Raw genomic sequence first — 27261 nt, 5'->3', positions numbered from 1 at the left:
ATGAAAATATCTTTACCACGAAGCAAGGTATTCACGCTTTCGCGATTATGACACATGTATTGTTGATTGTCATCACCCGCCCGCGGTAATGTACCTGTCAATTATGTTGTTAATTCATCGGTCTCTTTATAACGATAATCCCTAAATTCTTGAGTAATTTAACCTGGGAATCTTTAATTGTCGATATGATCTTAGCCTTTGCTTCTTTTTATAAATATAAAGGAAAGTATGACATGAGACAAATGTACCGATACCCAATAGTCTTGCTTTATGATAATATTGTCACTGAACAAAGATGTAAAAAAAATCATAAAATAAAAATTATTACTTTTCAGAATATGCCTGCAATAGACGTCATTAAGGTCAGATATAAGGCAAAAAACCGCTGAACGATGGTTATCAAACAATGCCGAATTCATATTATGAATTGATTTCATTTATATTACCATATATAATATATATAATATAACATTTTATTTTGATAGGGCGAGTCGTTATATATGTGGGGCGAGTCGTTATACATGTGGGGCGAGTCGTTATAAAAAGTGGGGCGAGTCGTTATGGGGCGAGTCGTTAAGGGGGCGAGTCGTTACATTACCAAATAAGGTCATTTCTAGCAGCCTTGATTATTATTTTATACCATGCTCTAAAATATCCATTTTATGCGTCTTTTAATGATTTAAAAATTAAAATTATTATGCATCACAAATGCAAAACAATGGAATAATTTGGAGAGGTCTGTTGTATTTTGTAACATTACGAGCATTGCTTCTATAGAGTATACAATACCTATCTGATTTTATCAGCATAGACGGCCGAGTAGTTTAAGTGCTAGAATTTTAATCCAAGGGTCAGTGGTTCGAGCCCAGATGGACATAACTTTTTTTTTCTTTACTTTTATTCTTGTTTTATAATGGCGCTCTTTAATTCCATTGTTTTCATTTATCAATTTAAAACATTTAATGCAAAACTCTGGCCCGTCTGGGAGCAAGTCCGTTTTTAAAACTCTTTCTGCAACCGACTAAGTAATGTTACTTAGACGTACTTTCCACTTATATCGAATCTGACATCCCTGTCTTCCCACAGGCCTTCTGTTGCCATGATGATCTACTGAAGATGCGAGTGTTTTTTTGGACAGTTTTGACAGTTGCTTGTTGACATTAGTGACAATGGCTGCCTAAATATTTCAGCGGTTTTTACAACGCCAAAATATATCAACGTATCAGTCATCGGTTTTCGCGATCATTGCAAAACGTGTTATACATTTGCATCACTTCCATTAACATATTGTGGCTTGGGTGCACTACAGGATTACCCATTAGGCAAGGTAGGCTACTGACTATGAGCCCCGCGATGGGCTCCCAATCAGACTGTGACGAAAGATTTTTACGTGCCTACTAAATTCCTAGTCTTATTATTTGACAAAGCCAATTATTTTACATCAATAAAATGTAATTATGTTGCTTGGCATTGGTACAGGTAGGCTTATTTAAACGAGTAAAATCGACTGGACACCGGCGTTCTAGTAGATGTAAGGGGCCTAGGGTGAGGCTCCAAAAGTTAAAATGCCTAATGTGCTTCCAAGTCGCTAATCTGGCACTGCATGTGTGACACTTATTGAAATCGAAGTGACAAAGTTTTGAGTTTAACGTTATTGAGTTGCAAAGATATGAGCTTGTCATACCTGTGTGCTGGAATATTTATTCTCCTTAAGAACACTAGTTATGTCAATTCTGACAATGAAAGACATACGTAGTGCTTGATGGGTCATTGGGTACTGGTACCAGTCTTCGAATTAGCCTATAAGCCCAAAGCCCGGGTCGATTCTCAGGCCGGTCGGTCGATCCTAAATGCTTACAAAATAGCCCATCCTGTCGATTTAAAATTTCAGCATAAAATTGTAAACAAACTGAAACTACTGACGTTATAAGTGTTAAAGAATTGCATGAGCACATGCGGCAACCAGTTTTCTTAACTGTCATGTAAACAGGGCTCGAATTTAACTTTTCTTTCTACTAGCAAAACATTGCGAGCAGCTTAAATACCGTTTTTTTCTCTCAACTGAACGGTTAACTTTTGCTTTATATTTCGTATTGTTATTTCAATCTGTGCGCAAAAAGAAACTAGTTATTTTTCGATACGACGACATGACTGTTCAGGTTTTTTTGTCTTTTATAGTGAACATGTGTGGATAATCGACTGTTTCATTATCTTTGTACCACTACCATCCGCATATATGTACTATAAGTATACCAGTCTACATACAAGGTGCGAGCTTCCGCATATAGGTATTCGGACGTTCTATTAATTGACCTGCGGTTAAGCATTCACAATGTCGAGCGCATTTAGCAATATAACTTTTTTTTCACTATTTCTTCACTCGCAAAAAAATTCTAGTGGCTTAAAACTTAACTCGCAATCGGTATTTTTCACTCGCATTGTGCGAGTGTTAATTTCGAGCCCTGGTAAACATCTGGATATGTTGCAATTTAAAGTAATGATGCAATTGACGCCCAATTGAGATGAGGTTATTCAAACCACAGAGCGTATATTGTAATCTAGAGTCCGTGTTCACACTGAACATGCGTAAATCATGTTTCGGGATGTGCGCAAATCGGGCACTTTATGTTTTAAAATAATTACCAATCTAGAAGCGTATTTAATTTTAGAAGCGTTTTCCGAAAATGTATTTATAATACATGAAAAATGGACGAAGTAATTTTTCAATTAAAATAAAAGAGTTTGTAAGGGATATTGTATGCATTGGGTTAAAAACAAATTGATCCTTATTACAGTTAGATTTCCATATGTTTTAATCAATTATTCTTGCGTATTAGAAGACGTTTATTTCAACTTATTATTAATAATTGTAATACTTTCGTTTACTTTGTAATCTCATTCTGCTAACTGACCTACAGTACAGCCAAGGCGGAACAAACGTATTTCGCGATCCGCGGCGGCAAGGCGAAACGAGTCGATGCCGCATCAGTTGTTGAAGCCGCGTCAGTATGCTGCGGCAAGTCGCATTTCGCCGCGAAGCTACGCATCTGTCTGCCGAGGCATGCCGCGATCCGCGACTTGATGCCGAGTCGATGGGCATCATGAAATAAAAAATCTTTTTAAAATTATAAGTAACATGTAGTTAACAAATTTTGAAAGAACAATTACAATTATAATTAAAATCATAATAAATTTATTGTGCGCGGATTGTATTAGCATATACATGTAAGCATAGTTAATGTGTCTGACCAATTAAGTTTGTTTCCCGCCCGTAGTGTATGTATTTCACACATAAACAAGGTCATGTATTTATGTTTTCGCACATACAAGTGGTCAAGGCTCCAGCATATGGTGGATTTATAAATTTATTGCATGTTGATTTTGCTATTATATTTAAGTTGAGAAAATTAGCAGTTTGAAGCCACATCAATAATCAAGACGGTGAAGATGTATTTGTTGTTTTGTTAATTATCAGCTTATTATAACTATTGTTTGAATATGCTTATATAAACACGTTTTATTTTGTTTATATTATTCAGTTAATATAGCTACTAATTACCCGATAATCATGTATATTCCAGTTTTAAAGCAAAGGCTGGTAAATATTTACGATACACAAACATTCTCCATATTTCCTTAAGAATCAAATACATTTTGGCATTTGTTACTATTTAAAGAGATGATGAAATAACGTCTAATCAGGGCGTTTTTTTTCCCAATGAACACGCGATTTACGCCTGACGTAATGTTCATGTATTTATACAACACAAAATACACCCACACTTTCCAAACGACGTTCTACATGTCTGCATAATTTTCGCGTGCTTTTTATGAAACAAAGGATATTTTAGCACTGTTTATTTGACGCTAGAATTTGCCAAAGGTCGCATTAGCATTAAAATTCGGAAGTGTGTTTCAGATTACAATTTTAATAATGATAATTTGATAATCGAATGAAACATTAAAAGTTGCGCGTAATTAATTCAACGATAATTTGTTAAAGCGCATTTCGTGTCATATTGCTTATTAAAATGTGAAAGTATAATTATGAAACCAGCGTAAATCTTGGTTTCTACGCTACACATACATGTATGTACATGTAGGTGGATATCTTTTCACTCGATCCGCCGCATACATATGCGGCGGATTTACTCCGCGAAAGTACGCGAAGTTAATACAGACTTGGCGTTGTTGCGCGGATCGATGCCGAGTGCCACGGTGATACGCTGCGTGAACACACAATTCGGCCGCCGCGTACTAATAATCTTGCTGTGGTGTAGCCGCAGATTATGTTTGTGCCGCGTTGGCTGTACTGTACTTTGCTAGTTATAATCTGTTTACGAATATACAATACTTTTCACACAATATCGTGAGTAAATAAATGAAGCAGACATTTCACATGGTTGATTGGGCTAACACATTTGTCCTGAAGCCACATGTCGCCAAACAACATGTTATACAATACTTTTCACACAATATCGTGAGTAAATAAATGAAGCAGACATTGTCACATGGTTGATTGGGCTAACACATTTGTCCTGAAGCCACATGTCGCCAAATAACATGTTATTTAATTGTAATAAAACTGCAAGGCGTCCTGATAAGACTCGAACCCCCGGATGCAATCAAAGAGACGCCGACAATTCAGAAATTCACCGGCCATTGCCCTAGTAATTATACGATCAAAATATGTTGTTTGAATAGGCTGATGTATTCATAAATAAAACCAAACACCGGCCAAACTGATTAATGAAATCATTAAATGAGAACATGTGTAATAATAAAGTTACAACAAACAGCATAATTATCTGGTGCATTTCAAAAAGAAACAGAATACCCTTTATTACTGTAATCACATGCATCTGTTTTTACTAATGGAAGTATATTTTCTGATTGTTAATAACTATTTTGGTGTTCCTGGCCGAACTCATCAAATTAACGTTGACCTCTTCGGGCTATTGCACATGGGTTCGGGCTATTCAAAATTCCATGTGATTAGCCCGAATGGCTATTGGGCTTAAATATTTAGCGTGAAGACTGGGGTACTTTCCCTTATAAATTCTCATGGTAACCGTATCAGCCCTCCACATTGAATTGTGACTTAATGAAAAACCCTCAACAAGTGCTGGACAGTTTATATTTTGTCAATTTTAGGAAGTTCTAATGTGTTAAATCTTTATATATTAAAATTCAACGATCATTGTCATGGATTCCGGTCTCATTTTAAAGTAGGTTTACTCGCATGTCTATCTGTAGAATTGACCCTCTGAATGAATACATAATAATTTTAGAAGTGAACAAATACAAAAACATACATGTTTTATATGTTAATCTATACTTAAATGTGTACCATTGGACATAACAACAAAAACTGCTTTAAAATCAGAATTGTGTGACATAATACTGGCTAGACTTAGCTCCCTATAGTAATCGGTATCATGTACAATGATCCTCATAATTTAGGCCCCTTCTGATTGGTTGCTTAGGTTTTTTACTATATGCGCATGCGCTTTTTCTTAAAATATTATCTTAATGGAAAAATGAAACTCTTGCTCGTGTTGTTCTAAAAATATTGTTACATTTTATTAAAAAATAAGCAGTATATAAAACATTTGATTATTAAGCTACTATCAATCCATAAACAAACCATTATTAATTTTGTGTTATGTAATATAAATATAATAGCATCACCCTGGAATAAACATGACCTACTTTCCAATGAACACTGGAAATCATGAGAATCATTGTTGGTAATAGTCATGGTATTGGATAACCATCAAATAAATTACAACTAAAAATTGAAAAACTTTAACTTTCCAGCACTTTTTCAAGTTCTTGAGAGTTTTTTGTTAATGTCAAGATACTATGAGGAGCACCAATACTATGAGATTAAGTAATGACTTATCAAGGGTGATGCTATAATTTTTTAATTACGTAACACATAGTTGTATGAGTTTGTTTATCATTTTGTGTAGGTTTATCAAATTTTTAATATTATAATAAGCCGCTTATTTGTAAAAAACATGTAAAGATATTTTAGGAACAACATGAGCAAGAGTTGCATTTTCATTGAGAATGTATTTATATAACCAGCATATGCGCATAGTCACAAACTTTAGCAACCAATCATTACGGCCATATTATGAGCAACATTGTACGCGATACAGATATTATTAACTACAGGGTCTAAGACTTACCAGTATTTTGTCAAAACATGACAGATTTAATTTGAGTTTTTGTTGGTATGTCCAACAAAACACATTAATTTTAACTATAGCTTAACATATGAAAAGGGTATGTTTTTTAATATTTTCATTTAAAATATTTTTATGTATTCATTAATACTAACAGGGCCGAACCGACAGATACACATGCTACTTAGATTTACCATGGGTAATCTAAAGTAAAGTAAAATAAACCCTGGGTACGAAAAATAAACTTAAACATACCAGACTAATTTAGACTGTACCCAACTAGTTTTCCACCCAAACTTTGATGTTGTTAATCGGGCTATAGAATACAAAACAAAATTATATTTGAACAAACCGTGCCTCAGCATTCTCTTTTTGAGTATGACTTTCAAAAATATAGATGCCAATTAAAAAAATATTGATATAAATATGAACATAATTAATTTGGGAAAAAAGCAGACAATGACCAATTTAGCGTTATAATTCATGGGATATGTTTTAGTACATTTAAGTAGTATCCTAGCTGACAATAACCAATCGAGCATAAGTAATGGATAAGAACACAAATTATAATCCTGATAAGAGTTTCTGGAGTTAGATTGTTATGCTTCTGGATTGAATGATCAGGAGTATATTGTGTTTGGCCTGTCTGTCATTGTATGTGTGAGTCTGTGTTACTGTGTGTCTGTCACTAAACTTAACCTTGGTCATAACTTTTGCAATATTAATTTATAGCAACTTGATATTTGGCATGCATGTGTACATGTTTATATCTCATGGAGCTGCACATTTTGAGTGGTGAAAGGTCGACTTAAGGTCAAGACCATCCTTCAAGGTGAAAGGTCCAAGATATGGCTTCAAAGCGGTGCAATAGGAGGCATTGTGTTTCTGACAAACACATCTCTTGTTTGCTATATTCTTAGCTGGGTGTAAGAGTGGTTTCCTTGTCTTTAGTTGAAATACCCAACTCAAAGCTATTGACCCACCGGGTCGCTTTGAGTTAATTTTATATCATATGTTGGACCTAATTTATAAACATGGTTTTGCCTTTACTTGGAGGAACTTTAAGGTGTTTGTATGTACAGGATTTTAATTTTATGAGCCACGCTCTGTGAAAAGGTGGTTTAATGCATGGTCGTAAAGTGTCGTCCCAGATTAGCCTGTTCAATCGGACAAGCTAATCAGGGACAACACTTTCCTCTTCTTTTTTTTAAGAAAGTCTTCTCAGCAACAATCCAGTTTAGGCAGAAAGTGTCGTCCCTGATTAGCCTGTGTGGAATGCACAGGCTAATCTGGGACGACACTTTACACACATGCATTAAACCCCCTTTTCACAGAGCACAGCCCCCATTATTGATGAAAGACCATTTTGTGAAAAAAGTTAACCTCCAGACATTCAGATCATGCTGACCTTAACAGTGATCACCTTATTACAGATTGTGCTTGTTTATTGCAGAATATGGCATCTGAAGCCAGTGAAGATGAACCTGGTGTTGCAAAAATCAAGAAAGAGTAAGTGAAATATATTGTAACTAAAAATATTGCAATTTTACAGATTCATTCAAGTTTTGACCTTGTCCTTCTATAAACCTCTGATGAAATTTACACACAACCACAAACAATATTAATGATAATGTAGTGTCTATAATTTCAGAACAAGCTACAATACATAATGATTTCTGGTTTCTTTACAGGTTCTTGCTTCTAGATTACAAGCCTGTTCTGGACACTGAGTTTGTTTCCGATGCAGTGCTTGAACAATTGGAGACTGAACGAAATGAAAACACAGAAAATACATCAGGACCTCCAAGCAAGCGAATAAAACTGAAAGGAAGAAATAAACATAGACCTAAGGGAAGGAAAATGGAAGCTTCTGAAAAATTGTGCCAGGCCTATGTCAAGGACAGGGACTGTAGTTTTGGGGACAGATGCAAATTTAGTCACGATAAAGCGAAGTTCTTGGAAACCAAGCCTGAAGATATTGGCAAAACATGTTATTTGTTTGATACCTATGGAAAGTGTCCATATGGTGTTACATGCAGGTTTGCCAAAAGTCATATATCAGAAGACTTGAAAAATGTGGTAAAAGAGGATTTTGACCAGAAAGCACCCAGAGAAAGTCATGTGTCAAATGTGTTGACGAAAGATTTGCAAGTTGCTCTCTGGAAAAGGCGCTATGATTTTTCAAAGTCAGATAAGATTATTGAAAAAATATGTCCTCGGTCAAATAACCAAAAGAAGCGCCTTCCAAAAGATATTGGGCCAGAACAAATACAGGGCAGCCCACAAGTATCTGACTGTAAACCATGTGAAGTTAAAAATCTTGAGCCAGAAGACAGTCCAGTGATTATTTCAAATAATATAGCAGAAGAAGGGAATTTCCCTGATAAGCCTGTTGATGTGGAAGGAGCAACAAACGGTGCATCAACAATCACCTTAGGCACATCTGTGATAGTTGATACCCCTGTAGCAGAGGTCAAACAAGTAAGTTGACCAGTTCAGAGGGTGGCAGAGGGGTAGCAACCAGTCCAGAGGGTCGGAGAGGGGTAGCAACCTTTCTGGAGGGTGGGAGAGGGGAAGCAACCAGTCAAGAGGGTGGGAGAGGGGTAGCAACCAGTCCAGAGGGTGGGAGAGGGGTAGCAACCAGTCCAGAGGGTGGGAGAGGGGTAGCAACCTTTCCAGAGGGTGGGGGATAGGTAGCAACCAGTCCAGAGGATGGGAGAGGGAAGCAACCAGTACAGAAAGTGTGAGAGGGATAGCAAACAGTCCATAGGGCGGGAGAGGGGTAGCAACCAGTCCAGAGGGTGGTAGATAGGTAGCAACTAGTCCAGAGGGTGGAAGAGGAATAGCAACCAGTCCAGAGGGTTGGAGAGGGGTAGCAACCAGTCCAAAAGGTGGGATTGGGGTAGAAACCAGTCTTGAAGGTGAAAGAGGGGGTAGCAACCAGTCCGGAAGGCGAGAGGGGTCGCAACAGTCCAGAGGGTGGGAGAGGGGTGGCAACCAGTCCAGAGGGTGGTAGAGGGGAAGCAACCAGTCCAGAGGGTGGGAGATGGGCGGCAACCAGTCAAGAGGGTGGGAGAGGGGTAGCAACCAGTCCAGAGGGTGGGAGAGGGATAGCAAACAGTCCATAGGGTGGGAGAGGGGTAGCAACCAGTCCAGAGGGTGGTAGAGGGGTAGCAACCAGTCCAGAGGGTGGGAGAGGGGTAGCAACCAGTCCAGAAGGTGGGAGAGGGGTAGCAACCAGTCCAGAAGGTGAGAGAGCGTTAGCAACCAGTCCTGAAGGTGGGAGAGGGGTAGCAACCAGTCCAGAGGGTGGGAGAGGGATGGCAACCAGTCCAGAGGAAGGTAGAAGGGTAGCAACCAGTCCAGAGGGTGGGAGATGGGTGGCAACCAGTTCAGAGGCTGAGAGAGGGGTAGCAAAAAGGAGCTGCACCCTGCTACTTTGCTCTAGATCCATCCCTAGTCTTTGATATGAGATGGATTATACATCTAACTTACAATAAAACCATGTGGCTGCATAGTAAAAATCCATATTTTTTCTGTTTTAAGCTTTATTTGCGGGTATAAGACACCTTTAATAAAGATAGCCATAGTTTTGTATGGAATTTGATATATTTCTAAATAATTATACCCCCACAAACAAAGTTTAGGGGGGTATATTGGAGTGAGCTTGTCTGTCTGTCGGTCTGTTGGTCGGTCCGTATTAAGTGTCCGCTCTCTTATTCAAGTAGTTTTCATCCGATCTTCACCAAACTGGGTCAGAAATTGTATCTAGATGATCTTAAGGCCAAGTTCGAACATGGGCCTTGCCGGGTCAAAAACTAGGTTACGGGGTCACTTAGTGCGTTTTAAAACATTCAGCATCTTGTTCGCTCTGTAATTCAAGTAGTTTTCATCCGATCTTCTCCAGACTTTGTCAGAAGTTGTATCTAGATGATTTCAAGGCCAAGTTCGAACATGGGCCTTGCCGGGTCAAACACTAGGTCACCGGGTCACTTAGTACGTTTTACACATCGAGCATGGTGTCCGCTCTGAATTTCAAGTAGTTTAAATCCGATCTACACCACACTTGGTCAGAAGTTGTAACTAGATGATGTGTAGGGCAAGTTTGAACATGGGCCATGCCGGGTCAAAAACTAGGTCAGGGGGTCACTTAGTGTGTTTTAAACCTCACCATGTTGTCCGCTCTATAATTCAAGTAGTTTTTATCCAATCTTCACCAAAATTGGTCAGAAGTTGTATCTTGATAATGTCTAGGGCAAGTTTGAATATGGGTCATGCCGGGTCAAAAACAAGGTCACAGGGTCACTTAGGGCGTTTTAAACATCACAATGTTGTCTGCTCTCTAATTCAAAGAGTTTTCATCCAATCTTCACCAAACTTGGTTAGAAGTTGTATCGAGATGATGTCTAGTTCAAGTTTGAATATGGGTCATGCCGGGTCAAAAACTAGGTCACGGGGTATCTTAATGCATTTTAAACCTCACCATGTTGTCCGCTCTCTAATTCAAGTAGTTTTCATCCAATCCTCGCCAAACTTGGTCACAAGTTTTATCTAAATGATCTTTAGGACAAGTTTGAACATGGGCCATTCCGGGCCTAAAACTAGGTCACGGGGTCACTTAGTGCGTTTTTTAACATTCAGCATGGTGTCAGCTAATTCAAGTAGTTTACATACGATCTTCACCAAACTTGGTCAGAAGTTTATGGGGATGATCTTAAGGCCAAGTTAGAACATGGGCCTTTCTGGGTCAAAAACTAGGTCAAGGGGTCAGTTAGTGCATTTTTAAAAATTGAGCATGGTGTCCGCTGTTTTTTGTGAAAATGACATGCAAAATATTATGTGTCAATGCGGCATGTGGGGGTATTCGTCACGTCTGTGAGAGACTGTGACAAAGCTCTAGTTTTGATTTGATAAGTTATTTAAAAATTCCAATGCAGACTAATAAAACTCTGAAAATTGAAAATGCATTGAAAATTAAATAAGAATCATTGACTTTTGTATATTTGCAGTTGTTTACATAACTCGTTACACTTATATACTAGCATCATGTTATATTCAGATTTTCTAATCGGTTACATCTTCTCTACATGTATATTTCAGGTGGATTTTTCAGACAAGCTGTATCTTGCACCACTTACCACTGTGAGTTCAGATTAACCCATTTATGCCTAGTGGACTCTCCCATTTTTCTAAATTGGATCAATTTTTTATTTTCAAAATTAGGGATGTTTAGTATATTTATTTCTATATTTAGAATATTTCTTACAGAAATTCCTTTAAGCAAACAGCGCAGACCCTGATGAAACGCCGCATCATGCAGCATCTCATCTGGGTCTATGCTGTTTGCCAAGGCCTTTTTTCTAGACGCTAGGCATAAATGGGTTACATTAATGAAATAATCACTGCCTAGATGAAAATTCAGATTATAATAAAAGGGGTGGAAGTTAACAGCATACAGCTTTTTTAACCTTTACGGGAAAGGTGGCTTGGCCCTTCAGATGGAGAATTGTAAAGAAGAAAGTGGATTTGAATTATTTTTAATAAGCATGATTACATGTTTAGATGCACTAAATTCCTGTTCTGAAAATGCAAACTAAGAGAGCAACTTTGCCTACATAATATCGAGAAACTGAGTAATCACACTCTATGTTTGCTATTGCACTACAGTTAAAGATGCTATTGCTAATTTCAACCACTGTTATAAAAACATCAACACAAAAGATGACAATTCTGATCTGTTTAACTATTATTATTCTATACCAATACATTTTCATGCATCCAATGTGTTTGATATTTGTTCTCAAAACAACATACTAGCATACAATTCTGTATTAAATATCATGTAAAGCCTCTTCTTAAATGCATATTATCAGTAGTCATATCCGTTTATTTCCCTTATTTTAATCAAGGTGGGTAACCTTCCTTTCCGTCGTATCTGCAAGCGCTACGGTGCAGACATCACATGTGGGGAGATGGCAGTGGTCACCAACCTGCTGCAAGGTCAGCAGTCTGAGTGGGCCCTGCTCAAGCGACACGAGAGCGAGGACGTCTTCGGAGTACAGGTCAGTCGCCTTAATGCATTTGTGTGAAGTGTTGTCCCAGATGAGCCTGTGCAGTCTGCACAGGCTAATCAAGGACAACACTTTCTGTCTGCGCTGGATTTTTGCTAAGAAGAAAGTTAATTTGAAGGACGAATACCATAAAAGCTGAAAGTGTCGTTCCTGATAAGTTGTGCAGACTGCACAGGCTAATTGGGGGCGACACAGCCCTTTAAGCCCAGAATCTCCAGCAGCAATTAGGGCTCAGTATAATGAGCAAACTGATTTACGTACCCCAGGGGTTTTTATTCTTTCAAAATGGCGGTTAATTTTCCTTGTGTCATAATTGCATTTAATTTCCTTGTTTTGTTGTGGTCATTGCTGCATAAAAAGGCATCATCTACTCAGAAGGCATGCACAGGGTGCAGAATCAACGGGGTTTTCAGGGGCTTATACACGGGCTGGACAGAATGAAAACAGACTGTTAAGAACTTTATTTTTGCAAACATCTCAGGTTATTGAAATACATTTGCAAAAATCTTTAGTGCATAAAAAGCAGATTTTCTTGCAGTTTGTGTTGATATCTTAAGGTATAAGAATAAATCCTTGAAAACATCTTAAATCCGTGACAAAATTTTACCTTGCCTGATGCATTGCCGCGTACATGAATCCAGTAAAAATAGAATTTTTGAACAAGAACACATGCTTATTCAGGGGTGTCAATTTTCCGGATTATTCCGGAAATCCGGATTTGAGCCGTCCAGGGTTGATTTTGAGGTGAATGTAAATCCGATGAGTTTGTTTAAGGCGGTTGGGGGTAGGGACAAAATTCTTTTAGTGCGGGATCATTTCAGAACGAATATTGTTATAGCATCGTCGGCATTCCGGACATTTGCGCTTGGTACCGATTTTATTTATTGATTTCTGATTGGTAAGCGGCTGGCACTGACATGAGCAGGCACTGGCAAAGTAAAGCACTGCAATATCATATTTTAAAACAATATGTTTATCAAATTATATATTGACTGCGTATTTGCTAGGTTACTGGTTTTCATTTTCTGCAGTCAAACGATATGCATATTTAATTACATTTGCAAATGATGTATCGCGACATGTTTTCGGACAGTCGTTTTCGGATACGCTTGTTTGTTAATTACATTTCGCAGTTCTTAATATCATTTGTTTAGAATGACAAATACACATGCGGTGTTATGGATGGTTTGGTTTATAAATTTTCGCATTATACTCACCAGACATTGCACCTACAGTACAGCAAAAGCGGCACAAACAAAATCTGCGGCTACACCACGGCCAGATTATTAGTACGCGGCGGCCGAATCGTGTGTTGACGCGGCGTATCGCCGTGGCACTCGGCATCGATCAGCGCATCGACGCTGAGTCTGTATTTACCTCGCGTACTTTCGCGGAGTAAATCCGCCGCATACGTACGCGGCGGATCGAGTGAAAAGATATCCACCAACATGTACATACATGTATGTGTAGCGTAGAATTAATTACGCGCAACTGTTAATGTTTCGTTCGCTTATCATTATTAAATTTTTAATCCGAAACACACTTCCGAATTTTAATGCTAACGCGACCTTTGGCAAATTCTAGTATCAAATAAACAGTGCTAAAATATCCTTTGTTTCATAAAAAGCGCGCGAAAATTATGCAGACATGTAGAACGTCGTTTGGAAAGTTTGGGTTTATTTTATGTTGTATAAATACATGAACATCACGTCAGGCGTAAATTGCGTGTTCAGTGGAAAAACGCCCAATTAGACTTTATTTCATCATCTCTATAAATAGAAACAAATGCCAAAATGTATTTGATACTAAAGGAAATATCGAGAATGTTTGTGTATCGTAAATATTTACCAGCATTTGCTTCAAAATTGGAATATACGAGATTATCGGTTAATTAGTAGCGATATTAACTGTATAATATGATCAAAATAGAACTTGTTTATATACGCATATTCAAACAATAGTTATAATAAGCTGATAATTAACAAAACAACAAATACGTCGTCACCATCTTGATTATCGATGTGGCTTCAAACTGCTAATTTTCTCAGCTTAAATATAATAGCAAAATCAACATGCAATTAATTTATAAATCCATCATATGCTGGAGCCTTGGCCACTTGTATGTGCGAAAACATATTTACGCGACCTTGTTTATGTGTGAAATACATACACTATGGGCGGGAAACAAACTTAATTGGCCAGACACATTAACTATGCTTACATGTATATGCTAATACAATCCGCGCACAATAAATGTATTATGATTTTAATTATTATTATAATTGTTCTTTCAAAATTTGTTAACTACATGTAACTAATAATTTTTAAAAGATGTTTTATTTCATGATGCGCATCGACTCGGCATCATGTCGCGGATCGCGGCATGCCTCGGCGGACAGATGCGAAGTTTCGCGGCGAAATGCGACTTACTGACGCGGCTTCAACGACTCACGCAGCATCGACTCGATTCACCTTGCCGCCGCGGATCGCGAAATACGTTTGTTCCGCTTTGGCTGTACTGTAAAAAGACTATAAAAAAGAACAATAAGCTAGGGCTCGGGGGGTTGGGCCCTCTCTTCCCTTTATCCTACGGCTTAATTTTCCGGATTTCAAATTTGGGCCAATTGACACCCCTGTTATTATATAAAGTAATTCTGGCGTATTTCACATTGCCATAAGCAGCATAAAAATCTGTCTTTTATGCACTCGTTGAAATTCTTAAAAAAAAGATGTTTTAAAAAGTTATTGGGGAAAAAAGCACCACTTACCGATCTGTTTAATCCAGTAACGTTTAATTGGAAAAACCCACAAAATCACATGATCCTGCACCATGATGCACATTCTCCTCTAAAACTGACCCTTACCCATAATTTTAAATCCTATTAAATAAGATTTTGCCACAAAGAAAAAAACACGCTTTTACGGCCTCTTCCTGAAAGTTTACCGAAATAAATGCAAACAGATCTTTTATTTGGTTGATTACCCACATACCCCTGCTTTAAGTGGGGAAGACTAGTTTAATGTTTGTAGTTTTCCACTGAGCATGTGGTATTTAATTTATTGATATTGTAACAATATTAATCCTTAATACAAGAGTTACATTTAATCTTTAGTGTTACTAAGACAGGAATCAATCTACATGTATTAATTTTCTATTTCTTTGACAACTCATTACTTGTGATTTCAGTTGTGTGGGGGATTTCCAGACTCGTTCACCCGCTGTGCCCAGGTGATCTGTGAAAAAATGAATGTGGATTTCATAGACATCAACTGTGGTTGTCCTATAGACCTCATCTTCAACAAGGTTTTGTTTAATTATTGTGCATCATCCTCGCTCTGGGAAAACGGGGCTTAATGCAGGTGTATAAAGTGTTGTCCCAGTTCAGTCTGCACAGGCTTTTCAGGGACAGGACTTTCTGCCTTAACTGGAGTTTTGTTAAAAAAAATCTTCATTTACACAAAAATACCATAAAAGTGGAAAGTGTCTCTTACCAGTAATCACATATATTAAGCCTGGTTAAGCCTCTTACCAGTAATCACATATATTAAGCCTGGTTAAGTCTCTTACCAGTAATCACATATATTAAGCCTGGTTAAGTCTCTTACCAGTAATCACATATATTAAGCTTAGTTAAGTCTCTTACCAGTAATCACATATATTAAGCCTGGTTAAGTCTCTTACCAGTAATCACATATATTAAGCCTGGTTAAGTCTCTTACCAGTAAGCACATATATTAAGCCTGGTTAAGTCTCTTACCAGTAATCACATATATTAAGCCTGGTTAAGTCTCTTACCAGTAATCACATATATTAAGCCTGGTTAAGTCTCTTACCAGTAATCACATATATTAAGCCTGGTTAAGTCTCTTACCAGTAATCACATATATTAAGCCTGGTTAAGTCTCTTACCAGTAATCACATATATTAAGCCTGGTTAAGTCTCTTACCAGTAATCACATATATTAAGCCTGGTTAAGTCTCTTACCAGTAATCACATATATTAAGCCTGGTTAAGTCTCTTACCAGTAATTACATATATTAAGCCTGGTTAAGTCTCTTACCAGTAATCACATATATTAAGCCTGGTTAAGTCTCTTACCAGTAATCACATATATTAAGCCTGGTTAAGTCTCTTACCAGTAATTACATATATTAAGCCTGGTTAAGTCTCTTACCAGTAATCACATATATTAAGCCTGGTTAAGTCTCTTACCAGTAATCACATATATTAAGCCTGGTTAAGTCTCTTACCAGTAATTACATATATTAAGCCTGGTTAAGTCTCTTACCAGTAATCACATATATTAAGCCTGGTTTTGCCAGAGGGGGGCTGACATAAGACCAGCATGACCTCATGTTCTTGGCATCCTTGAAATGACACTTTCACTGTTGCAGTGTTGTTACCATATAGACCTAATCTTTAGAATTTAATGTTTATTATCAAACAGATATTTACCTTATTAGTTAATTAGTTCAATGGCAGGAATAAAGCGGGATGCTAAGTGACCAAATCATGATGATACATGTAGTAGTGTTTATCTTGATGTTTGATTGCACAATTGGGCAAAATTAGAACCCTAAAATATAATTTGTTGTAAACTGTTATAATACTGTATTGAATACAAGACTGATTGAAGATAGTAAATAAAAAAGACACAAAGTAAACAAATAAAATGCAATATTTTAAGTGGATGAAGCAAAAGTCTTAGACAGATTGCCTAAACATACAGTATTGCTTTGAAATAAAGACAGAACATCAAGGTACATGACTATGTAACCTGTAACAAACAATAAGTTAGCCCCTTCTCACTTAGAAGCAAAGTGGAAATGGCTATGTGCAAACAGCATAAAACCAGAACAATCTGTGAGTAACTCCCAGTCTGTTCAGGTTTTATGCTGTTTGCTGCTCATCAGTATCTAAGGTTTAGAAATGAAGCCTTAAAAACTTGAATCTTGTAAGAAAGGTCTTAAATTAAATATAACTTTCTAAGGGACTACAAATGTGTGAAAATACGTATCTAAGTGGTCAAGGGTCAATAGCAATTTCTCATTTCAGGGAGAGGGCAGTGCCCTGATGGGACGGCAGCAAAAGTTTGAACAGATCATACGGAGCATGAGGGCAGTGATGGATGTTCCACTGACTGTTAAAATAAGGACTGGTATCCAAGACAACAAGAACATCGCCCACACACTAGTACCTCATCTTCGGGACTGGGGCGTTGCCATGACCACGGTACTTAAGCTTTTAATTCCCATAAAAGGCAGTTAAATGCATGTGTGTTAAGTGCCATCCCAGATAAGCCTGTGCAGTCCACACAGGCTTATCAGGGATCACACTTTACGCCTCACCTTCATGTTTGCTGAGAAGATACTTTATTCAAACAAAAAACATCATAAAGTCCCTTCCCTGTCAATTTTTCATGCAGAAATTATATGAAAATACATGTATGTAAGTACTTACTGCAACTTATAAACACAAGTATGTGAACTTATTTTGGTAAAACCAGCGTTTGAAGGTAAAGTGTGGATATGTTAAGTTGCCATTGTGTTAGTAATAAAATATTGTCAAATACATGAAAAAATTCAAAATAGAACTTCAAATCAAAGGGGTACCAAAAACATTAACGAATTTGGACTTGATAAAAAAACAACAAAGTTTTAAATGTTAAGATGTATGAGTCTAAAACCTGAAAAACTGACCATGCCTCTATCATTATTTAGCTGCATGGTCGCTCCAGGCAACAGAGGTACACCAAGCTGGCGGACTGGGACTATATCCATGAGTGTGCAGTGGCTGCAAGTCCTATGCCCCTCTTTGGTAAGGGAGAAGTAAATACAATAATTCTGCAGTGTCATCTTTTAATGAGCTACGCTCTGGGAGTACTGGTCTAAATGCATAACGAATTGTCCCAGATTAGCCTATGCATTCCACACAGGTTTATCTTAGACAGCACTTTCAACCTAGACAAGATTTTTGTTCATTAGAGACTTCCTGTATACGAAAAATTCCATACTGGGGGAAAGTGTCGTCACAGATTAGGCTGTGCAGTCTGCACAGGCTAATAGGGACATCACTTAACAACTAGAGTGGATTTTCATTTGGAAGCAACCTCCTTTAAATGAAAAATTAAATACAAGAAGTGTTTTCCCTGATAAGGTGGTGCAGACTGTAAAGGTTCATCTGGGACAACACTGTACTCATTTTCCAGAGCACAGCTGAAATAGTTCATTTTTTCCTGTTAATTAACACTATTTTAAAGAGTTTTAGAATTAAGAAAAAACATTGCATGCTACATGAAGCATTATCTTTAACTATAGTTCTTCACTCGCACAGACATCTGAATTAAATAGAACTGCATGCTTAATTTGGTCATTTACATCAATTATATCTCCTTTTTATGCCCCCGGATTGATAGATCGGGGGTATATTGTTTCTGTCCTGTCTGTCTGTCATTCTGTTCCAAAACTTTAACCTTGGTTAAAGTTTGATAACTTTTGCAATATTGAACATAGCAACTTGATATTTACCATGCATGTGTATCTCATGGAGCTGCTCATTTTGAGTGGCGAAAAGTCAAGGTCAAATTCATCCTTCAAGATCAAAGGTCAAATATCATTGTATTTTTCTTTCCTAAAACTTTAACCTTCGTTAAAGTTTTATCATAACTTTTTTAATATTGAACACAGCAACTTCATATTTGGCATGCACGTGTGTCTCGTGGAGCTGCACATTTTGAGTGGTGAAAGGTCAAGGTCATCCTTCAAGGTCAAAGGTGAACAAAAAAATAAATTCATGTCTCCATTCAATTTCTTCTCGTGGAGCTGCACATTTTGAGTGGTGAAAGGTCAAGGTCATCCTTCAATGTCAAAGGTCAACAAACAAATCAAAGCGGCGCAGTAGGGGGCATTGTGCTTCTGACAAACACATCTCTTGTTTAAGTTACAATTTATCAGTATGTTGATCAACCGTAATATTAATTAATAATATTTTGAACATAAACAGATTACACTGAGACCAAGACATTTGTAAAAGTTATTGTCCTATTACTACTATTATGAATGCTGTCTTGGCACGATGAACCCTGCCTACTGGATTGCTGCAGGTTTTCTTCTGATAGGTTCAAGTATGCACTCAGTCACAAGTGCCTGCCTGCCCACCTTCCGCAAACACATACATTTATTTTAAATCTGAAATGTTGAACAAATATTCCAGTTGTTGTGATCATTGTTAAGATTCCCATGCTGTGACTGTTCATTTTTTTTTTCAGGTAACGGTGACATCCTGTCCTACGAGGACGCCAACATGCACAGACAACAGACTGGTGTGTCGGGCCTCATGATTGCAAGGTGACTATAAAATATCATCCCAGTTCCAATCAGCTGAAGGAAGACCTGGAGCCATTTTTAGCTCATCTATTTTTTGAAGAAAAAAAAGAGCTATTGTCATCACCTGAGCGTCTGCGTCGATTTCCGGTTAAGTTTTGTGTTTAAGTCCACTTTTCTCATAAAGTATCAAAGCTATTGCATTCACACTTGGTACACTTATTTACTATCATAAGGGGACTGGGCAGTCAAAGTAAGATAACTCTGGCTGGCATTTTAACAGAATTATGTCCCCTTTTTATACTTAGAAAATTGAAAATTTTGTTAAGTTTTGTGTTTTGGTCCAGTTTATTCCCAAAGTATCAAAGCTGTTGCTTTCATACTTGCAACACTTTTTAACTATCATAAGGGGACTGGGCAGGCAAAGTTATGTAACTCTGGCTGGCATATTGACCGAATTATGTGCCCTTTTTATACTTAAAAAATTGAAAATTTGGTTAAGTTTTGTGTTTTTGTCCTCTTTACTCCTAAAGTATCATACCTTTTGCTTTCAGACTTGGAACACTTGCTAAGTATCATTAGGGAATTGTACAGGACAAGTTGAATAACTCTGGTTGGCATTTGGACGGAATTATGGCCCTTTTTAGCTCACCTGTCAGGAAGTGTCATGGTGAGCTTATGTGACCGTGTGATGTCCGGCGTCCGTTGTGTGTGCGTATTTGGTTCATCTGGGGTCAAAAACTAGGTCACTAGGTCAAAAGCTAGGTCAAATAATAGAAAAACCTTGTGTAGACAATGGAGGTCACAGTTTTCATCCAATCTTAATGAAATTTGGTCAGAATGTTTATCTTAATGACATCTGGGTTGGGATTGTATTTGGGTCATCTGAGGTCAAAAACTAGGTCACTAAGTCAAATAATAAAAAAACCTTGTATAGACAATAGAGGTCGCAGTTTTCATCCAATCTTTATAAAATTTGGTCAGAATGTTTATCTTGATGAAATCTGGGTTGGGATTGTATTTGGGTCATCTTGGGTCAAAAACTATGTCACAAGGTCAAATAATAGAAAAACCTTGTGTAGACAATAGAGGTCACAGTTTTAATCCAATCTTCATGAAATTTGGTCAGAATGTTTGTCTTGATGAAATTGGGTTGGGATTGTATTTTGGTTATCTGGGGTCAAAAACAAGGTCACTAGGTCATATTATAGAAAAACCTTGTATAGACAATAGAGGTCGCAGTTTTCATCCAATCTTTATGAAATTTGGTCAGAATGTTCATCTTAATGAAATCTGTGTTGGGATTGTATTTGGGTCACCTGGGGTCAAAAACTAGGTCAATAGGTCAAATATTAGAAAAACCTTTTGTAGACAATAGAGGTCACAGTTTTGATCCAATCTTTATGAAATTTGGTCAGAATGTTTATCTTGATGAAATCTGGGTTGGGATTGTATTTGCTTAGTCTGGTGAGCGATTCAGGGCCATCATGGCCCTCTTGTTTGACTTAGTAACTTTGAATATTTGGTTAAATTTTGTGTTGAGATCCTCTTTACTTCTTAAGTATCAAGGCTTTTGCTTTCACACTTCAAATACGTTCATTCTATCATGAGGGTACTGTACCTTTGCAATTTGAATTTGACCTTTACCTTTGAATGACCTTTACTCAAGGTCAAATGATTAAATTTGGCTAAAATTGCCATAACTTCTTTATTTATGATCAGATTTGATTCATACTTTGACAAAACAATACTTACCTGACATACCACAATAGACTCCACCCAAACCATCCCACACACCAAACCCCAGAATCCCCCCCCCCCCCAAAAAAAAATGTATTTTTTCTTTTTTTTTTTTTAAAGATCACCTAATAAATAACCACACCCTCACACTAAACACCCATCTCAACCCCCCCCACCCCTGACCCCCCACCCTCCCCATTTTTAGCTCGGTGTTTTCTGAGAAAACCCGAGGTATTGTCATAGCCAGCTCGTCGTCCGCGTCATGCTAAAACCTTAACATTGGCTCTATTAAAAATCAAAGTGCTTCCACCTACAACTTTGAAACTTCATATGTAGATGCATCTTGATGAATTCTACACGCCACACCTATTTTGGGATCTCTAGGTCAAAGGTCAAGGTCACTGTGACCTCTGAAAAAAAATCTGACAAGCTTTCATTAATTCCAAACTGCACCAGCAGCCGAGCGTGGCACCTGTTATGCGGTGCTCTTGGTTTTTTTAAACATGGTTAAAAAACCACAAATTTTTATTATTTTATTTTTTAAAGACTGTCCAACAATCCCACCCAAGAATCCCCATTCCCCCCCCCACCACCCCTCAATTTTATTTTTTTTTTTATATATTTTTTTCTAATTTTTGAAATATAATGTAATAAATTACCACACCCCCACTCTATACACCCCTCTTCACCCCCACCCCTCCCCCTTTTTGATTGAAGTATTGAGATAGGTCCCTTCACCTTTAAAAAGAAAAATAGATGAGCGGTCTGCACCCACTAGGCAGTGCTCTTGTTGGATTTGTTGCTATCTGATTAGAGTGGTCCTTTAAGAAATTGATAATTATGCTTTTGTTAATATTAATTTCAAATCAATATATCATTCTTGAAACCTGATGTGAAGTCATCTGGGACCCTAGGTCTTTTAGAATGTCACATTTATGTCAGATATTACTGGCATTTAGTCCAAAAGCTTGAATATGATCCTTTCTGCCTCTAGGCGTGTGTTGCCATAGCAACTTCCAGTGTCTTATCATCTACAGTTCATTTTCCACTATTACTGCCATAAAGAACAAGTCTGTTGTGTTAAGCTACACTGTGGAAAAAGGTGCTTAATGCATATGCGTAAAGTGTTGTACCAGATTAGCCTGTGCAGTCCACACAGCTTGATCAGGAACAACACATTCTGCCTAGACTGGATTATCCTTCATAAGAGCCATCCTTTAAACGAAAAATTCCATACAGGGGGAAAGCGTTGTCCCAATTAACCTGTGCAGACTGCAGGCTAATCTGGGATGACATTTTACGCACATTCATCAAGTGTAAAAACACACTCATCAAGCGTAAAACAGTTTTGCATAATCATCAAGTGTTGTCCCAGATTAGCCTGTGCAGTTTGCACAGGCTAATCGGCGACAACGGCTTTGGGCTTTTGTGAATATAATTTAAATGAAGTCTCTTCTAAATGAATATCCAGTCCAAGGAACGCATTTTAGAGCAAATTTCCTTTAAAAATTCTATAAAAGTGGAGTGTTTCCCCTGATTAGACTGTGCGGCCTGATCAAGCCCTGGGTGTTCATGCTATATCTCTAATTTTAGAGGAGCCCTGATCAAGCCCTTGGTGTTTATACAATTCCTCTCTTTATAGAGGAGCGCTGATCAAGCCCTTTTTCTTCATACTATGCCTCTCTTTATAGAGAAGTCCTGATCAAGCCCTGGGTGTTCATGCTGTATCTCTAATTTTAGAGGAGCCCTGATCAAGCCCTTGGTGTTCATGCTATATCTCTCTTTATAGAGGAGCGCTGATCAAGCCCTTGGTGTTCATACTATGCCTCTCTTTATAGAGGAGCCCTGATCAAGCCCTGGGTGTTCATGCTGTATATCTCATTTTAAAGGAGCCCTGATCAAGCCCTGGGTGTTCATACTATGCCTCTCTTTATAGAGGAGCCCTAATCAAGCCCTGGGTGTTCATACTATGCCTCTTTATAGAGGAGCCCTGATCAAGCCCTTTGTGTTCATGCTATGCCTCTCATTGTAGAGGAGCCCTGATCAAGCCCTGGGTTTTCACAGAGATCAAGGAGCAGAGACACTGGGACATCCGCTCCACTGAGAGACTGGACATGCTCAGGGACTATGTGAACTATGGTCTGGACCACTGGGGCTCAGATCATCAGGGGGTTGAGAACACACGAAAGTTCCTGCTGGAGTGGCTGTCCTTCTTGCACAGGTAAGAATCCTCAGGGTTTAATGCATGTGCCTCAAGTGTTGTCCCAGATTAGCCTATGCAGGGCGACACTTTCTGCTTTAACTGAATTTTTGTTGAGTGCTTGGAGGACACCAAACAGTTTATGCACATGAATTAACAGTAACTAGAACTTAATGTATGAGATGTACTTGAAAAATCATTCATATCCATTATCTTTGATCAAAAAAATTATCATTGATATCGGCAAAAGTGTGTTATATCCAGGATTTGGTAAAGTATTCATCAAAGGAACTTATTTTCATTTTTTTTAAATCTCAGAAAGTATCATAACTAACATATCTTTATTGTTTTGAATAGTCTTGATTTATTAAAATAGCAAGAAAAAAGTTGATTAAATTAAATAATTAATTTCTGTTGTGGCCTATGAATATTTGCAGGGATATTACAGTGCAAGACAGATGGTATATATGGTTAATATTAGCTTACCTTATGGTGAGCTTTTGTTATTGCCTTGGCCTTTGTCTGTGAAATTGATAATGAAATTGTTTTGAGTACTCTGTATGTAAGCTTTTTGACCAATCATCATGAAACTTGTTCACAACAAAACCATGTCCTGCTAGCTGAGATGAGTTTTACAATGAAAATGGTTTGTTTGACCCTAATCCCCATAAGAAGCAAAGTGAAAATGGCCTTTGCAAACAGCATAAAACCAGAACAGCCTGTAAGTAACTCGCAGTCTGTTCAGGTTTTATGCTGTTTGCTTCTCATCAGTATCTTATGGTTGGAAATGAAGCCTTTAAAACTTGAATCTAATAAGAAAGGTCTTCGTTTTTTTTTAACTTTTTAAGGGAATACAAATGCGTAAAAATACGTATCTAAGTGGTGTAGGGTTAAAAGCATGGTTGCCAGGTGGTGGTGAAGTTTCTATATGAGGCTTTGTGAAACTTTGTAAAAAAATCTTTTTCAGAGCAGTTTACTTCCTTGGGGGCTTAGTTGAGCGGCCAACGGCTTTTGGCTCTCTTGTAATCACCCCTCTATCTCCAGGTACATACCGGTAGGGGTGCTAGAGAGGGTCCCTCAGCAGATAAATGAGCGGCCCCCGTACTACCAAGGTCGGGATGACCTGGAGACACTTATGGCCAGCCCAAACTGTGGAGACTGGATCAAGATCAGGTCAGCTGGGCTCTGTGGTGGTTGTAACATCACATGAATTAGTCTCCAGATGTATAGGGATTATAATGATGCTCTATAAAATTGATTTCTATATTAGCCCAAACTGTGGTTGTTCGATCAAGATCAGGTCAGCTGTGCTCTGTGCTGGTTTAAATGTCACATAAAACATTTGTGTAATTATAAGGGATACGAGTATAACTTAAAACCTAATAATTTTAGCTGGATTGTATTTAAAGCCTTACGCTTATTGAAACACTCGAGTCAATTTCTTGGGTAGAACCATTACCTGTTGTCTTTGTAAGAGATCTAAAGTACGCTCCAACATCAGGGTTTGAATCTGTGACATCCCAGTTGCTTGGCAAACAACATCTCCACTATGCCATGGCGACCTTTGATATAAGTATTAGTGTCCAGATGTATAGGCATTATTATGATGGTAGATACAATTAATAGTTTCTATCTATCAGGTCCAATACTTCATTAAAACAGAATTTTTTACCAGGAATCTGGTCATATTAGTCTTTGTCAGCAAATCTTAAATGTATATTCGACTCAATTTTAATTAATAACAACGATGCCCTAGTTTTTACACCTGTGTAATATTTCATGGAAGATTTTATGCCCTGGGTAGGGTGGCATACATATTGGAATCGCACTGTCCGTCTGTCTGTCCCGCGTTTCGTTTTCCGTAGTATTTTGTGCAACGTTTTCAGATAATGAGCTGATTTTTGGTATGCGAGTCTAACTACATGGCCTACAGATGAAGTGTGAAATTTGTTCGGGTCCATTGATTTTTTTGCAAAGTAATGGGCCTTTGCCGTACAAATTTTCTCAATAGCTACCATTATCCGAAGTTTTTTTACGCAACCTTTTCAGATATTGAGCTAATATTTGGTTTGTGGGTCTACCTACATGACCTTCAGATGAAGTGTAAAATTTGTTCTGGTCCATTGTTTTTTGGCAAAGTGATGGTCCTTGGACTTACAAATTTTCTCTATAATAACCGTTTACCAGCAGTTTTATTGCAGAATGCTTTCTGATATTCAGCCTATTTTTGGTATGTGAGCCTAATTACATGACTTCTAGATGAAGTGTAAGTTTTGTTCCTGTCCATAAATTTTTGGTTAAGTGATGTGCCTTGTTTTTTCAAAAATAGCATGAGCGTCTTCATAGCACAGTAGGGGGCATTGTGTTTTACAAGCGCAGCTCTTGCTACTAATATTTCGTTAGTATTGTCAATATTGTCAGCAGAGAAATACTTAAGTTTGAACATAGTGTCTATAGGTCAACAATATGATGTAAATACAAAATACTGTAATCAAGTCTCTATGCCTCTTGGTTTCAGAAATTAAATTATTTCATATAGTACAATAGTAATAATAAAAATTTAGTGAGGTCTTATTATTCAAAATGATGTGTCATTTTCAACTTGTCATATAATTTTGTATCTTAAGTGTCACCTAAAATTAGTCCTACATTTTATGGATATACATTTTGTTTTGTTTTCCAGTGAGATGCTGTTGGGCCCAGTTCCAAGTGGTTTCACCTTCCTTCCAAAGCACAAGGCAAATGCCTACAAGTAAGAGATAAAACACACCATGTGGAGTGCTTTGACCAGCTACAAGTAAGAGACAAATAATACCACATGGAGTGATTCCACCAGCTATAAGTCAGAGACAAACAATACCATGTGGAGTGATTCAACTAGCTACAAATCAGAGACAAACAATACCACGTGGAGTGATTCCACCAGCTACAAATCAGAGACAAACAATACCATGTGGAGTGATTCAACTAGCTACAAGTCAGATACAAACAATACCATGTGGAGTGATTTCACCAGCTACAAATCAGAGACAAACAATGCCATGTGGAGTGATTTCACCAGCTACAAATCAGAGACAAATAATACCACGTGGAGTGCTTCAACCAGCTACAATTCAGAGACAAACAATGCCACGTGGAGTGCTTCGACCAGCTACAATTCAGATACAAACAATGCCACGTGGAGTGCTTCGACCAGCTACAATTCAGAGACAAACAATGCCACGTGGAGTGCTTCGACCAGCTACAATTCAGAGACAAACAATGCCACGAGGAGTGCTTCGACCAGCTACAAATCAGATACAAACAATGCCACGTGGAGTGCTTCGACCAGCTACAAATCAGATACAAACAATACCACGTGGAGTGCTTCGACCAGCTACAAATCAGAGACAAACAATGCCACATGGAGTGCTTCGACCAGCTACAATTCAGAGACAAACAATGCCACGTGGAGTGCTTCGACCAGCTACAATTCAGAGACAAACAATGCCACATGGAGTGCTTTTACCAAACTAGTTTAGTGGAAAGTTTCACTTGTCATCTCTTGTGTTAACATTCTTAGATTTTAATGTATTTCGATATGCAACTTTTACTTTTCTATTAAGGATTAATAGATATTGAGTTTCACATTTTATATAAAATTCTGGTGTATAAAATATTAAATAAATGATAAATGAAATGTTTTCTTAATATTTGCACTAAAGTGTTATAATAAAATTAATGAAACAGTAA

At 37.7% G+C, this 27261-nt stretch overlaps 2 protein-coding genes across 2 annotated transcripts in view; one reads left to right on the top strand and one right to left on the bottom strand.

The window, feature by feature from the left end:
• Positions 1-1212, bottom strand: part of LOC127856121 (Bardet-Biedl syndrome 5 protein homolog) — a 22350-nt gene extending 21138 nt beyond the window's left edge. The window contains exon 1 of the mRNA XM_052392121.1: positions 1046-1212. Within this exon, the coding sequence (XP_052248081.1) occupies positions 1046-1101 (56 nt within the window). The 5' untranslated portion in view covers positions 1102-1212. The remainder of the gene's footprint in view (positions 1-1045) is intronic.
• On the top strand, positions 1188-27261 carry LOC127856116 (tRNA-dihydrouridine(47) synthase [NAD(P)(+)]-like). Its single transcript, XM_052392110.1, has 12 exons — positions 1188-1327; positions 7648-7703; positions 7886-8675; positions 11295-11336; positions 12104-12256; positions 15453-15569; positions 17323-17499; positions 17988-18084; positions 19535-19613; positions 23362-23550; positions 24574-24702; positions 26213-27261. The coding sequence occupies exons 2-12, from the start codon at positions 7651-7653 to the stop codon at positions 26283-26285; spliced, it is 1899 nt and encodes a 632-aa protein (XP_052248070.1). The 5' UTR covers positions 1188-1327; positions 7648-7650; the 3' UTR covers positions 26286-27261.

This window comes from Dreissena polymorpha, chromosome 13 (genome assembly GCF_020536995.1).
Source record: "Dreissena polymorpha isolate Duluth1 chromosome 13, UMN_Dpol_1.0, whole genome shotgun sequence".
NCBI lineage: Eukaryota > Metazoa > Mollusca > Bivalvia > Myida > Dreissenidae > Dreissena > Dreissena polymorpha.
The sequence above is the reverse complement of the archived record's forward strand: the minus strand, read 5'-3'. Positions and strand labels throughout refer to the sequence as shown.

What these genes read in the sequence shown, in the direction of transcription:
- LOC127856116 (XM_052392110.1), top strand. Translation starts at nt 7,651, where the DNA reads ATGGCATCTGAAGCCAGTGAAGATGAACCTGGTGTTGCAAAAATCAAG. An exon ending in TAGACCTCATCTTCAACAAG is followed by an intron (nt 15,570 to 17,322) that starts GTTTTGTTTAAT and finishes TTCTCATTTCAG; the next exon opens with GGAGAGGGCAGTGCCCTGAT. An exon ending in AAGTCCTATGCCCCTCTTTG is followed by an intron (nt 18,085 to 19,534) that starts GTAAGGGAGAAG and finishes TTTTTTTTTCAG; the next exon opens with GTAACGGTGACATCCTGTCC.